The following is a 15,692-nucleotide window of genomic DNA, read 5'->3' as shown; positions in this document are numbered from 1 at the left end:
CCCCGCAAAAAACTCCCCCTGTTTTGTTAGGAGGGACAGCAGCGTGATAAAAGAGGAAATCAAAGCCTTCCTGGCCAACCGGAGGATTTCGCAAGCCGTCGTAGCGCAGGTAACAGGTAAGAGCTCGGAAACACCTCGCCTGGACCCCCTCTCCGTAGCTCAGCACCACCGTCTCGCCGCGCCTTCTCCTGCCGGCGCAGATGTTGGGATATCGCTTGGCTTTCTGCATTGCGGTGCAAATCTGTCAGCTTAGTCATGATAATGTATGCCTTTGATTTAAGACCCATTGTGGAACTTCCCTGGTGAATCAGTCTCTCTCTCTTTCTCTGCACCTCCCTTGCCCTGCCTGATCTTCTCTCCCCCTGTTCCTTACGCGGCTTACGTCAGCAGGATATCTCCCTGCTTTTCTTAGGAATGCTGTAACGAGCGTCAAGCACTTAGCACCGAAATGGCTTTGTTTTTAAATTGTGAACGTCATCCGCAGCCCTTCCGTTGAGAACGGGAAGGTGAGGTTCTGGCCCTTTTAGGGTTCGGAATAGGCCATCCGGGACGTGGGTGGTGCTGTGGGTTAAACCACAGAGCCTAGGACTTGCCGATCAGAAGGCCGGCGGTTCGAATCCCCGTGATGGGGTGAGCTCCCGTTGCTCGGTCCCAGCTGTTGCCATCCTAGCAGTTCAAAAGCAGGTCAAAGCGCGAGTAGATAAATAGGTACTGCTCTGGTGGGAATGTAAACGGCATTTCCATGTGCTGCTCTGGTTCGCCAGAAGCGGCTTAGTCCTGCTGGCCACATGACCCGGAAGCTGTACACCGGCTCCCTCAGCCAATAAAGCGAGATGAGCGCCGCAACCCCAGAGTCGGTCACGACTGGACCTAATGGTCAGGGGTCCCTTTACCTTTACCTAATAGGCCAGCCAGGCCTTGTGGGGTGCTTGGCTGGAAAAGCTTTTGTTTAATTGCACCCACGTTGTTTCATTAGCCCAATAACCCAACCTACCTACTTAAACCAAGCGTGGGTAAACATGTAAGGCTGTCTCCCCCCCCCCAACCCTTTGTCTTGCTTTCAGCGGTTCTCAACCGGCGGGTCCCCAGATGTTGTTGGACTACAACTCCCATCACTCCTAGCTAGCAAGGCCAGAGCTCAGGAGTGATGGGAGTTGTAGTCCAACAACATCTGGGGACCCACAGGTTGAGAACCGCTGTGAATGGCTCAGTCAGGAGAGCATAAGGCTCTTAGAATCGTAGAATCGGAAGGGACCTCCAGGGGTCATCTTGTCCAACCCCCAGCAAAGCAGGAATCTCAGCTAAAGCATCCATGACAGATGGTCATCCAGCCTCTGCTTAAGAGGAGATCCCACAGTCTCCCAAGGGAGACCGTTTCCTGTCGAACAGTTCTTACTGCCAGAAAGTTTTTCCAGGTATTGAGTCGCAATCCCCTTTCTCGTAACTTGAAGCCATGGGTTCGAGTTCTGTCTTCTGCAGCGGGGGGGGGGGGGAACAACCTTGCTCCATCTTTCATGTGACAGCCCTTGAGATACTTGAGGATGGTTATCACATCTCCTCTCAGTCTTCTCTTTTGCAGGCTCAACGTACCCAGCTCCTTCAACCATTCCTCATAAGACTTGGTTTCCAGACCCCTTGATCATCTTTGTCTCCCTCCTCTGCCCACGTTCCAGCTTGTCAACATCCTTCTTAAACGGTGGCACCCAGAACGGGACACCATATTCCAGGTGTGGTCTGACCAACGCAGAATAGTGGTACAGTGGTACCTTGGGTTACAGACGCTTCAGGTTACAGACTCCGCTAACCCAGAAATAGTACCTCGGGTTAAGAACTTTGCTTCAGGATGAGAACAGAAATCGTGCTCCAGCAGTGTGGTGGCAGCAGGAAGCCCCGTTAGCTAAAGTGGTTCTTCAGGTTAAGAACAGATTCAGGTTAAGAACGGACCTCCGGAACCAATTAAGTACCGTATTTTTCGCTCTATAAGACACACCAGAGCACAAGACGCACCTAGTTTTTGGAGGAGGAAAACAAGAAAAAAAATATTCTGAATCTCAGAAGCCAGAACAGCAAGAGGGATCGCTGCGCAGTGAAAGCAGCAATCCCTCTTGCAGTTCTGGCTTCTGGGATAGCTGCACAGCCTGCATTCACTCCATAAAACGCACACACATTTCCCCTTACTTTTTAGGAGGGAAAAAGTGAGTCTTATAGAGCAAAAAATACGGTACTTACTGTACCGAGGTACCACTGTACTATGACTTCCCTTGATCTGAACACTCGACTTCTGCTGATGCAGGTGGGAATAGATTCTTTGGTTTCTTCAGCATCCTGCCTCATCTCTGTCTTCCGGCCTCCCTCTTGCGTCTGATTCAGGACTGCTCACTAAACCCTGTTGCCCCTTCGGCTCCCGACACCTCCCAGTCTTCTCCCTCTTCCTCCCTCTGCCCAACCATCATCACCCCCTGTCTCTGAGCCTTCTTCTCCTGGGGATTCCCTTGGGGGTTCCCCAGCTGGAGCCTCTCACTGCTTCTCAGCATCTATCCAGCCCATGACATTCTACATGTTTACTCTTGCGCTTAAGGACTGCTGAGTACAGCAGGGCTTTCTCCCAGTTAACTGGGAGCATAAGCCGCATAGAATTTCCCCCCGCTGGCCTTGGCTTTAAGGGGGGAATTTGTTTAGGCCTTGTTTAAAGGTAAAGGGACCCCTGACCATTAGGTCCAGTCGTGGCCAACTCTGGGGTTGCGGCGCTCATCTCGCTTTACTGGCCGAGGGAGCCGGCGTACAGCTTCCGGGTCATGTGGCCAGCAGAACTAAGCCGCTTCTGGCGAACCAGAGCAGCGCACGGAATCGCCATTTACCTCCCCGCCAGAGCGGTACCTATTTATCTACTTGCACTTTGATGTGCTTTTGAACTGCTAGGTTGGCAGGAGCAGGGACCGAGCAACGGGAGCTCACCGAACCGGTGACCTTCTGATTAGCAAGTCCTAGGCTCTGTGGTTTAACCCACATCACCACCCGCGTCCCTTAGGCCTTTTTTAGGGAAGTTTTTAATGTTTAATGCTGTACAGTGGTACTTCGGGTTAAGAACTTAATTCGTTCCGGAGGTCCGTTCTTAACCTGAAGCACCACTTTAGCTAATGGGGCCTCCTTCTGCTGCCGTGCCGCCAGAGCACGATTTCTGTTCTCATCCTGAAGCAAAGTTCTTAACCTGAGGTATTATTTCTAGGTTAGCGGAGTCTGTAACCTGTAGCGTATGTAACCCGAGCTACCACTGTATTGTGTTTTTAATATTTGATTGGGAGCCGCCCAGAGTGGCTGGGGAAACCCAGCCAGATGGGCTGGGTATAAATAATAAATTGTTGCTGTTGTTATTATGATTATTGGCTAATACGGGAGGCCTGTTGCACCTGGGAGCCGACTGCAATGACGACAGCGTAGAAGGGCAAGTTATAAATCTAAATAACAAATAGATGCAAAGACTAAATTAAATAGATGGATCATATCTCTTGCATCGTGTGGTGGCAGACCCCGGAGCGCTCACTGCAGAAGTGTGTTGCGTGCCTGCGTAAGGACAATAGCTTTGCTTCGAATCTTGACAGCCGGGCCTTTCCGGCTTAAGCGAAGGGCTTTGTGAGCCCCCTCCCCTTAATTTTTCATTTCAGCACAGGCTGTTTCCGAGTATAATTCCCCTCTCTTCTTCTTCTGAATAAGCAGGCAGTGAGCTTCTGGTTTATTGTAGTTAACTCCTCTGACCCAGGCAGGCATTGGACAGAGCAGCAGGCAGCGTGCTCTGGAAATGTGAGGCTTAAATCAGGGGCACAGAACCGTTATCGTACGTTTGCTCGTATGAAAGCTTCCAGGGCCCGTGTGCCAGAGGATGTGTGATCAGATGGGAAAAGGGGTGGAGTAACAGATGAAACTCTCTATTACAGTGGACACTCGGGTTGCGAACGTGATCTGTGCAGGATGCACGTTCGCAACCAGCGTCTGCACACATGCGGGTTGCGATTCGGTGCTTCTGCGCATGTGCAAAGCGCGATTTAGCGCTTCTGCGCATGCCCGACCACCAAAACCCAGAAGTAACCCGTTCTGATACTTCCAGGTTTCGGCGGTCTGTAACCCAAAAAAAACCCGCAATCTGAAGCATCTGTAACCCGAGGTATGACTATGTTAGTCATCATAGTAGTAGTAGTAGTAGTAGTAGTAGTAGTAGTAGTATCTGGCCCTGCATCTGTAGATCTTCGGGTGATTCGCAGCCTAAAAATACTAATACTGGTAGTAGAAATAATAACAATAATATTTATACCCCGCCCATCTGGCTGAGTTGCCGCATCCACTCTGGGTGGCTTCCAACACACATAAAAACATAATAAAACGTCAAACATTAAAAACTTCCTGACACAGGGCTGCCTTCAGAGAACTTCTAAAGGTTGTGTATTCCTTCCCTCCTTGACATCTGATGGGAGGGAGTTGCACAAAAAACACACAGTCCACAATAAAAACAAGAACAGAAACAAACCAATATCCACTCCCCTCATCGCCTCCCACAACACATTTAAAAGGGTATCGGATGTAATCAGCCAAAGGCCTGGATTAAGAGGAATGTTTTTGCCTGTCGCCTAAAGGTGTAGGATGAAGGAGCCAGGCAGGCTTTCATGGGGAGAGCATCTCACAAACGGGAAAAGGCCCGTTCTCGTGTTGCCACTCTCATGAAGGATGCACATGAAGATATACTGTGTCCTGTTCTGGGCACCCCAATTTAAGAAGGATACTGACAAGCTAGAGCATGTGCGTAGGAGGGCAACCAAGATGGTCAAGGGTCTGGAAACGAAGCCTTATGAGGAACGGTCGAAGGAGCTGGGTAGGTTTAGCCTAGAAAAGAGGAGACGGAGAGGAGATATGAGAGCCATCTTCAAGTATCTCATGGAAGAGGGAGCAAGCTTGTTTTCTCCTGCTCCGGAGGGCGGGATTCGAACCCATGGCTTCAAGTAACAAGAAGGGAGATTCCGACTAAAAACCAGGAAGAACTTTCAGGCTGTAAGAGCTGTTTGAAAGTGGAACCAAGTATCTCGGGAGGTTGTGGGCTCTTCTTCATCGGATGTTTTTAAGAAGAAATTGGATGGCCGTCTGCCATTAATGCTTTAGTTGATATTCCTGCCTTGCAGGGGGTTGGACTAGATGACCGCTGGTGTCCCTTCAATCTACAATTCTATGATTCTTTGCACAGCAGGCTATCTTGCAGTCACGCTAAAGTCACCCACCCCACCCTCTTTCCCCCCTTCCTCCGAGCAAGAAGTATTTCTGTATTTCTGGGGCACATTCTAGCTAAGCAGGGCCCGTAAGACAGAGTTCCGCCTGGCTTTTGGCTTGGAATCAACTTGATCCCCTTCCTCCTCTTTCCTTTTCCTTCTGTGATGGAACTCCTACTTGGGGACTTCCCTGGCTTTTTTCTGGCACACGTAGGACCAGTCTGGATAGTTGGCCTTGGTGAAGATTTGACGTTTTCATCCCCGAAAAAGTGTCTGAGTTTCTGCTGAAATGAGGCTGCATTTTAACGTTGTATTTTAATCTCATTTTTTTAAAGTTGTATTTCAATCAATTGTTTTATATCTGGTGTTAGCTGCCCTGAGCCCAGTCTTGGCTGGGGAGGACGGGGTATAAATAAAAATTTTCATTATTATTATTATTAGTCACAGGACTTGGAAAGTGGTCGTGGTGGGGATACACAGAGCAGGGCTGGTGAGAAGGAATCTGGTCTGAGTAGAGGGCTGGAGAAAAAAACCTGGGAGGCTGGTTGAAATTTTGTGTTTGGCTTTCTCAGGCGTGCCACCTTGAGGTCCTTAGAGAAAAAGGGCAAGCTATAAATGCAATGAAACAATAATAAAGTAATGCCATGCAGCAAAATAGAGCAGAAAAGCTGAAAAAAGGGAAAAACCCAAAAGCATGCTGCTGCAGTTAGTTGTTGTTGTTGTTGTTTGTTATTATTATTACGGGAAGCCCTACACAAAGCAGCAACTGATAAGCACTAGCCCAGAATAATAATAATAATAATAATAATAATAATAATAATAATAATAATAATTTTTTATTTATACCCTGCCCTTCCTGGTTCAAAAACCGGGCTCAGGGTGGCTAACAACAAATTTAAAACACTTCATTATAAAAGCAGCATAAAATACAGTATAAAAACATGAATAACCATAAAATTCAAAAATCAATTACCGTATTTTTTGCTCTATAAGACTCCCTTTTTCCCTCCTAAAAAGTAAGGGGAAATGTGTGTGTGTGTCTTATGGAGCGAATGCAGGCTGCGCAGCTATCCCAGAAGCCAGAACAGCGAGAGGGATTGCTGCTTTCACTGCGCAGCGATCCCTCTTGCTGTTCTGGCTTCTGAGATTCAGAATATTTTTTTTCTTGTTTTCCTCCTCCAAAAACTAGGTGCGTCTTAGAGAGCGAAAAATACAGTAAATAATCCCCAGGGCTAGCTGGCTGAATTGGTCCTACTTGGGCCAGCAAGGAGGCCAGGGGAGAATTCGCTGTGGGGTCTCGGAGCGGGTGATCTCAGAGAGGAATGCGGAAGTCTTTTATTTATAGAAGCTGCCTTTCAAGGGTTGTGTAGTAAGACAAACAAGACGCTGATGGGCAGGGCAGCTTGTTAATAATACGCAGATAAGGCGAATGACAGGGTGAACCGGAGCTAATAATAGCCTGTGCAGGAAGACCCAGTGGAAGGGGGCTCATGCTTTCATGCTTGCGCCCTCTAGAGAGGAGATTGGGGAAAAGCACGCAGTGGGAACTAATTTGGGATGCGGGGGAACTGTGATGTGGGAAGGGGGTCTCCCAGGGTCATCAGCCCCGGTCGTGTTCCCCAGGCAAAAAGGGTGTTTCAGTGGACACCAGTCTGCTTGCAACCAAATAAAAATGCGAAAAGAATATGTTTCAAATGTCGTGTTTAAAACACACTGTAAAAATAAAGCTCTGCCTCAAAGCTGTGAATTATGAAGTAGATACAGAGTCCTTTAATATGTCCAAAGCCCTTCCCTTGATCACAGTGGCCTGGTTTTCATAAAATTGTGCAGTTGGAAGGGACCCAAATCTTGTTTTTTTGGACTACAACTCCCATCATCTCTAGTAGGTGGGACTAGTGGTCAGGGATGATGGGAATTGTAGTCTGAAACCAGCGGGAGGCACAAGTTTGGGAAACCGCGATCTAGTCCAGCCTTCTGCAGCGAAGGATCCACAGCTAAAATTCAGGAATCGGTTCTCACCAAACCAAACCGTGTCTTTGCACGAATGCATGTGTGTGGAGATTGTGGGGAGGATGTGATTGTGGCCACTTTCCATCATTCTGCTGTTGTGCTGAAGTAAACCATGGTTTGGCTTAGCACACTCTCTGGACATGGGGTCGTGTTTTCGCTCTCTTGGTGCCATAGTTAGGCTGTTCGTCAAAGGAGGATGAAACCACTAAACCCAGCGCAGTGGCAACCAAGGAAGAGCAAAGAAGCCACAATGTCCTCTCCCAGAGCCTGTGATCATGCACACTAAACCGTGGTTTGGCTTAGCACAGGGGTCTGCAACCTACGGTCCATGGGCCAGTAGCGGCCCAAGGGGCTCGCCTAACTGGCCCATGGCGACCCCTGCTGCCCCCTGCCGCACGCTCTTACTGACTTCCGGGTTGATGGTGCCTGTGCATGCGCATAGGCGCTCCTACGACCCGGATATGCACTGAAAATAGCATGTGCGCACACGTGCAGGACAGAGAAGCGCCCGTGCGCATGCGCACATGCTATTTCTGGGGCACATTTAGGTCGGAAAAGCGCCGGAAATAGTGTGTGTGCACACACATGCGCGCTCCTCCAACCCAGAAGAGTGTGCGTGTGCACACACTGCGACCCATCCTCAAACAGAAGGAGCGTGGACCAGCCCATTGTCCGGTAAGCTTGCCAACCCCTGGCTTGGCACCACACATGAGCCAGCGCACTGAGTCATCTATCCAGGCACTTCGAGTCCAGATCCTAAAAATAACACACAGGGGAGTGTTTAATGAATGATACGCTTCCCGTTTTGAAAATGCAAAGAGATGTAGATTTCCTGCCTATCACGGAAGTTACGGTTAATCTCTGCCCCTCCCAGGAATGCCAGCTTGGCGCCACGACCGTTGGTGCCCAGGGCTGTGGGTGCCATTCAGCTTTCATGGCCTTGGCACCGAAATTTGTGGGTGCCCGGCCCCTTCATGGGGCATGGGACGCGGGTGGCGCTGTGGGTTAAACCACAGAGCCTAGGGCTTGCCGATCAGGAGGTCAGTGGTTCGAATCCCCGCAACGGGGTGAGTTCCCGTTGCTTGGTCCCAGCTCCTGCCAACCTAGCAGTTTGAAAGCATGCCGGTGCAAGTAGATAAATAGGTACCGCTCCAGCTGGAAGGTAAATGGCATTTCCATGCACTGCTCTGGTTCGCCAGAAGCGGCTTAGTCATGCTGGCCACATGACCCGGAAGCTGTACGCCGGCTCCTTCGACCAATAAAGCGAGATGAGCGCCGCAACCCCAGAGTCGGCCACGGCTGGACCTAACGGTCAGGGGTCCCTTTACCTTTACCAGGGCCCCAGGGAGTTGCTACCTATGGCCCCTCCCCACACCAAAAAATTCATTCCGTGTCTTGGACTATCACCCACTCCCTTTTCTTCCGCATGCAAAGTTATCTTAAAGATGTGGCAATTTCTATCACTTTCTTCCCGGTCTGCATTTCTGATCCACCCAGAACTGACTGCTGTTACTCCTGGGTAGTGCGCATGCGTGGCTGGATAGTTCTGTCCAGAGCAGAATGAACAGCCAAGTGAGTCATTCCACTTCCTGGTGGACGTGTTCGTAATGTCCTATAAGCTGCTATTCTGCGCTCACTGTCTCTCCCCCCCCCCCCACAAGTCGTTGTCTATCTATGTAAGCGGTAGGAGCAATTAATCACAATAATGTCATCTGAAAATTCGGTCTCTTAAATGTGAGAGCTCAAAGCCATATATATATATATATGTAGGGGCTCTTTTTAAATTAAAATAAGAGTGCCCGGGTCTGTGTTTTCTAGCCCCAAAGCACCCAAACTGTGTGTCCAGAGTAGGGTTAGGGATCCCAATCCAAAACTGGTGTCACGATGTTCCACGCACCTTGCAAAATGTTCCTGGTGGAATGCAAACTCAATATAGGATTTAATGCAGAATGGGGATATTAAGGCGGTGGTTCCCAAAGCAGGGATTTTACCACCCCCTGGGTGGCCGTGGGATTACCCAGGGGAGTGCCAGGGTGCTAACTGGAATAAAATATTGGGGCCCCCAGGTAAGCCCTGCCCCACATAACTGATCACAAGATGCAGCACACACAACCACACCATTTGAATGGCAATGCCCGTAAACCCTGCGATATCCCTTTTGACACGAGGCGACCAAATGTGGTCGCACCATAGATTTTGTCTGATGGCGTTATGATAAATAGGCAGTTTAATTTTCAGCTCCTTTCCTAATGCTCCCTGGCAGGACGGGAATTGGGAACAGCGTGTGTGGCTTGATCACAGGTTGTCCGTAGGGCGTGATGAAAACTTGTGCGCAAGAGGAGGAGCCACACGGTGTGGCAATCAGTTGCATAGTTTCTCTTTCTCTCTCTGTGGACTGATGATACGATACGATACGATATGATACGATAATCTTTATTGTCATTGTCCCATACAGAACAACGAAACTGAAAAATAGGCATAAGACATTCAAAACCCAACAAGCCTGCTATCCCAGCTATCCCAACCTGGTTAGCCCCCTAAAAACTCTGATACCCCATTTTTAAATACAATATACTCCCACAGAGACTCCTTACACTGCGTTTAAAACCAAAATCGCATTTGGGTAGAAACTGTTTCTCAGGTGGCTAGTCCTAGTCGTCATAACCCTCAGCTACATTAGTAAAAAAACAACCAGTGTTTGGAATGTGTTATAAACATGCAACACCAGATGGCGCTGTAAAGCACAGACTTTTTCTATGCGATTTTACATAGCGGTTGTTTTTTTTCTTTCCGTTTTATTGTAATGTTTTAATTTATGACTTATTTACAGCGGGTTTTTCCCCATGTGTAGATCCACCTTTTCTCTCTCCTCTCTTTGCTCTTGCCTGCAGGTATCAGCCAGAGCCGGATCTCCCACTGGCTGTTGCAACAGGGATCGGACCTGAGCGAGCAAAAGAAAAGGGCCTTTTACCGATGGTACCAGCTTGAGAAGACAAACCCCGGTAAACAAAACCAAGCCGAGACACTCCAGCTGTTCCCTCTGAACCAAACCTTTTGCCCAGCGGCTGTGAGTGTTGTTGGCTTCATCGTGCTTCGGTCGGCATGGGCCTTCCCCTCCCTCCTCCCTCCCTTGCTCCCCGCCCCCCCAGTTACAATCCATGCTCAGGAATAGGGGTGGGTGGGGGTGGGAGGAGGGTTGCATTGGGCACAGGAAGGTATGGGGAACTTCCCTGCAAACGGGTCTGTATCGGGGACCTTGTTTTCCAAAGAGGGCTGGCAGATGTTTGGGGCGCATGTGGAATTTACGGCATCGAATTGCAACTTGAAAAATGCGCTGGACAACATTGCGCGGCGATTTCTTCGCTCATCAGCAGGCGGCGCTGCTGTTTTGTTTAACCGGAGGGAGACAGTAGGACAAGAATGGGAACTTCAAGCCATGACAGCTATCGCCCGTGGCCTCTGAATTACTGTTTATTTGGTTTCTGTCCTCCCGCCTCTCAGTCCTTAAAGGTAAAGGGTAAAGGGACCCCTGACCATTAGGTCCAGTTGTGGCCAACTCTGGGGTTGCGGTGCTCATCTCGCTTTACTGGCAGAGGGAGCCGGCGTACAGCTTCTGGGTCATGTGGCCAGCAGGACTAAGCCACTTCTGGCGAACCAGAGCAGCGCACGGGAAAGCTGAGGATTTTTGCATAGCTCCGGTATTATTTTTGTGAGGTGCATCTGTCGCTCTGTGCTCCTGTCTTCCATATGTGACTTCTTATAAATTAAGAGGGGGGACTCCCAGCATGTACAGCCACTGCACATGGAAGTTTTTGTGTACCTCTGGCTAACATTCCTCCAACGAAGCTGAAGTCTGAGAGATTCAGGACAGGCCAAAGGGAGGTCCACAATTCATAGCAAAGAGTGGAAGCTGCTCCCAGCAGATGTAGGGACAGCCACCAACTTCACAGAAGAAAAGGCTATCCTAAGAGCACAAGAAGAGCATTGCTGGATGAGGCCAATGGCCCACCTAGTCTGGCATCCGGTCGACAACATGGGAAGCCGTCTAGCCAGGATCTGAGCCCAAGATCAGCACTCTCCCCTCCAGCCATTCCAGCAACTGGTTTTCAGGAGCGTTGCTTCATACAACCATGGCGGCCGAGTCAAGCCACCATGGACACCATATTTTTCGCTCCATAAGACGCACTTTTTTCTTCCTAAAAAGTAAGGGGAAATGTCTGTGCATCTTATGGAGCGAATGTGTGGTCCCTGGAGCCGAATTGCCCAGGGGCAAAAAGCAGATCATGCTATTATTATTTTTGAAAGAGGGAAGTGGGTGTTGAAACAAAGCCACTGATCGCTTGCCGATCGGGGAGAGAGATAAGGGACGCTAGCGATAAAGGAGGCTGCCTGGGAAGGGGGAGGTAAAGACAGCCAACTTGCAAAGGGGGGAAACAGGAAGACTAAAGCAATAAGGAGAGAAGTTAGAAGAAAAGGAGGAGCAAACAACTGCTCCAGCTAAGGAAAAGACACTAAGGCAAACAAGAGGGAAGGGAGTGTTGAAAGGAAGCAGCTGATCGGTGGGATCGGGAGAGAGATAAGGGACGCTAGGGGAGGCTACCTGGGAGGTGGGAGGTAAAAACCCATGGATCCTCAGGATTTTTACATTGGGTCACCCCAAATTCACCATCAGATCACATAGCATGTCCATGGCTACAGCCTGCACCAAAAAAATCCGGCATCCGCTGTTTCCTGGGGCTGCAATGGTTCAAAAACGTGGTTACAAAGCACGGATCCACATGGATCCTCAGGATTTTTGCATTGGGTCACCCCAAACTCACCGTCAAATCACATGTCTGTGGCCACAGCATGAACCACAAAAATAATACATCTACTGTTTCGTTCAGAATATTTTTTTTTCTTGTTGTCCTCCTCTAAAAACTATGTGCGTCTTGTGGTCAGGTGCGTCTTATGGAGCGAAAAACAAGGTAATTCAAGGAGGATAAGTCTGGTCAGGGCTTCTAATCAGAACAGCTGTTCTCTGCCTCTGTTGCTGGAGGTTGCATGCCTCCAGACGCCAGCTGCCGGAAACCACAGGATGGGAGAGAGTGCTGCTGTTGCACCCGGCTTCCCATAAGCATCTTGTTTGGCCGCCGCGAGAGCAGGGTTCCGGACTAGAAGGGCCATGATCCAGCAGGGCTCTCCTCCGCCAAGCTGGCTGGTGCTTCTTCCCGCAAGGGCCCTGCAGCTCGCCCGCCAGTGTTCCGAGCAAAGCACGTTTGGGAACCAGGTCGGAGCTTTGCCGCATTGGCCGACCCACCTCGGAGCGCCCACGCTTTGACACCAGCGGCACTGATTTATTAGGGCGGACCGGATCAGTCTGGCAGGGCCAGCAGGTAGCCAGCCAAGTGGGAGAGGATGAATGAGTTCCCTTGGCTGAGCTCCCCATCTCTTCTTCCCTTGGCTGTCACGGACTCAGGCTCGGCTTGGAGATGCGAGGCATCAACCACCTGGGTCCGTTTTGGGGATATTCTTGTTGTTTTTTAGCACAAATGCCAGAATGTCCTTCCTGAATTTGCTCCCAGCTTCTGCTTTAACCCAAGTAGTTGCACAAAACAAATGAAATACCGTGAAAATCCCTGAAACGAGAAGTAATCGACCAGAAATATAATCTTATGAAAATAAACTAAATAATAAAAATCAAAAAGTTTAAGGAAAAAATTAGAAAAACCTAAAATTGAACAAAGCCTTAATGGGATGCCGGCTACAAACCTCGTTTCGCTGAACTATTCAGCTTCCTCAGAAGGAAATAGAAAAATCATAAACCTTAAATGACCAAAATTCAAAAAAGGGGGTAGAACTCCCAAAAATTCTGAAGTATAGTAATCCTAGCTCGACCTAGGTACAGTTTCTAATACTGAATTTACAAAAAGGGTTTGAAAACCTAAATCTCAAGTTTTAGACAAAGCCCAACTTAAAGGAAGCAAAGCACAGTAATAAAGAGTTGAGGACTCAGCTGTGAAATTTCTAGTGTTGCCTTTACAAAAAGGTTTTTAAAAAACCTCCTCCTCCTCCTTCTTCTTCTTCCTTCTTTGGCGATCCCTTGTAGCCGAGTAAGATTGTCTTCCATGAACACGGTTTTACCAGTGAGTCCGTAAGTGACTGTGGAGGCCAATTCTGGATCCACACGTCCTTCCACAGTGGGGACATTGGTTTCCGGGCAGGAGTTGATCACGGTGTGGATTTGCCAAGCGTGCCTTCCTCTTAGCACGTTTCTCCCTTGCGTCCTGAGTTCGAGTGTCTTCAAAGCCCATGACACCTTTGGTAGAGGCTGTTCTCCAATTGGAGCGCTCACAGGCCAGTGTTTCCCAGTTGTCGGTGTTTATACTACAGTTTTTGGGGTCTCATCTGGCATAGTACTGTTGACACTGGCTAGCAGCACCTAGCTCTAGGGTTGTGGGAAGTGAGTATATCTTTGCCCTACCTGGAGCGTCTGGGGATGTAACCTGGGGTCTCCTGTATGCAAAACAGATTCTCTGCCAATGAGCTAAGACTGCACCCCAGCTGCTGAATCAGTGCTAGAAATTAGGCAGGTGCCAGGCGCATTTTGCAACAAAAGGTTAAAAATACATTAAAACATCAGTCATTAAAATCTTCCCTAAACATTTCTGCCTTCAGATGTTTTCTAAAAGTCTGGTAGTTGTTCTCTTTGACATCTGGTGGGAGGGCGTTCTGCCTGGTTCCCTGTAACCTCACTTCTCGCGGGGAGGAAACCGCCAGAAGACCTTCGGCGCTGGACCTCAGTGTCCGGGCTGAACAATGGGGGTGGAGACGCTCCTTCAGGTATACAGGACCGAGGCCGTTTAGGGCTTTAAAGGTCAGCACCAACACTTTGAATTGTGCTCGGAAACGTACTGGAAGCCAATGTAGGTCTTTCAAGACCGGTGTTACCGTATTTTTCGCTCTATTGGACGCACCGGACCACAGGACGCACCTAGTTTTTAGAGGGGGAAATCAAGGAAAAAAATATTATCCTCCCCCCAGCCCCAAAGAGCAACGGACAGGCTGCATGCAGCCTGTCCACTTCTCCCAGAGCTTCTCCCAGACCCCCGGGTTCCCCCCCCCCAGCCCCAAAGAGCAAAGAAGCCAAGACAGCGCACGGGATCCATAGCCGCGCAACCTCTCCAGCCAGGAGCTAAACCTCTCCAGTGCAGCTAAAGAAGACAAGGCAGCAAGCGCGATCCATCCCGCTCACTGCCTTGGCTTCTTCTTTAGCCTTGCGCAGCATCTTTAGTCTTGCACAACGGGATGGACTGCGCCCGCTGTCCACCGGGGCTGGACTAGATGACTCCTGGGGTTCCCTTTCAACCCTGCAATTCTATGACCTCGGAAGGTGTTTGGGGTCTCCACCACTGGAGGCTTTTAAGCAGCGGTTGGGGGACCATCTGCCTGGCGTTCTTTAGCTGTGATTCCTACATTGTGAGGGGGCTGGGCTAGATGACCCTTGGGTGGCCCTCCCAACTCTATACAGTCCTACAGTTCTGCGGCAGGAGATCCACAGCCACTTCAGACAATGCCCACTCCCAATTTTCATCTGAGAGACATGTGTCTCTCAGTACCCCCCCTACCTGCCACACTTCCCCCACCCCACTTAAGCTGAGGGAATTCCTGCCCAGAGAAACTCCCAGCAATCAAGGAGGAGGAATCCGCTGCAGCCGTGAGCAGCGAAGAGGATCCACGGTCCCCTTCCTTCCCTCCTCCGTGGTTGCTTTGAAGCAGGAAAGTGGGAGAGGAGCTGCTTACACGAGTGTAAGCTGCTCCCCTCCCACATTGCCGCTTCAAAGCAATCACGGAGGAGGGAATCCGCTGAAGCCTCCAGCAGCGAAGAGGATCCATGGTCCCCTTCCTTCCCTCCTCCGTGGTTGCTTTGAAGCAGGAAAGTGGGAGAGGAGCTGCTTACACGAGTGTAAGCTGCTCCCCCCCCACATTGCCGCTTCAAAGCAATCACGGAGGAGGGAATCCGCTGAAGCCTCCAGCAGCGAAGAGGATCCATGGTCCCCTTCCTTCCCTCCTCCGTGGTTGCTTTGAAGCAGGAAAGTGGGAGAAGAGCTGCTTACAGGAGTGTAAGCTGCTCCCCTCCCACATTGCCGCTTCAAAGCAATCACGGAGGAGGGAATCCGCTGAAGCCTCCAGCAGCGAAGAGGATCCATGGTCCCCTTCCTTCCCTCCTCCGTGGTTGCTTTGAAGAAGGAAAGTGGGAGAGGAGCTGCTTACACGAGTGTAAGCTGCTCCCCTCCCACATTGCCTCTTCAAAGCAATCACGGAGGAGGGAATCCGCTGAAGCCTCCAGCAGCGAAGAGGATCCATGGTCCCCTTCCTTCCCTCCTCCGTGGTTGCTTTGAAGAAGGAAAGTGGGAGAGGAGCTGCTTACACGAGTGTAAGCTGCTCCCCTCC

General features: G+C 49.9%; 1 protein-coding gene across 9 annotated transcripts in view; it reads left to right on the top strand.

Annotated features, from left to right (window-relative positions):
- The window catches only part of HMBOX1 (homeobox containing 1), a 122,418-nt gene that overhangs the window by 81,668 nt on the left and 25,058 nt on the right, over window positions 1-15,692 (top strand). For all 9 annotated transcript variants that reach the window (XM_081188698.1, XM_081188704.1, XM_081188701.1 and 6 more), the window contains exons 4-5: window positions 31-116; window positions 10,151-10,261. In XM_081188698.1, coding sequence (XP_081044824.1) covers window positions 31-116; window positions 10,151-10,261 — 197 coding nt within the window. The remainder of the gene's footprint in view (window positions 1-30; window positions 117-10,150; window positions 10,262-15,692) is intronic.

The sequence above is a fragment of the Podarcis bocagei genome (assembly GCF_964188305.1).
Source record: "Podarcis bocagei genome assembly, chromosome: 3".
Classification (NCBI taxonomy): domain Eukaryota; kingdom Metazoa; phylum Chordata; class Lepidosauria; order Squamata; family Lacertidae; genus Podarcis; species Podarcis bocagei.
This window is presented reverse-complemented; position numbering and strand designations above follow the sequence as displayed.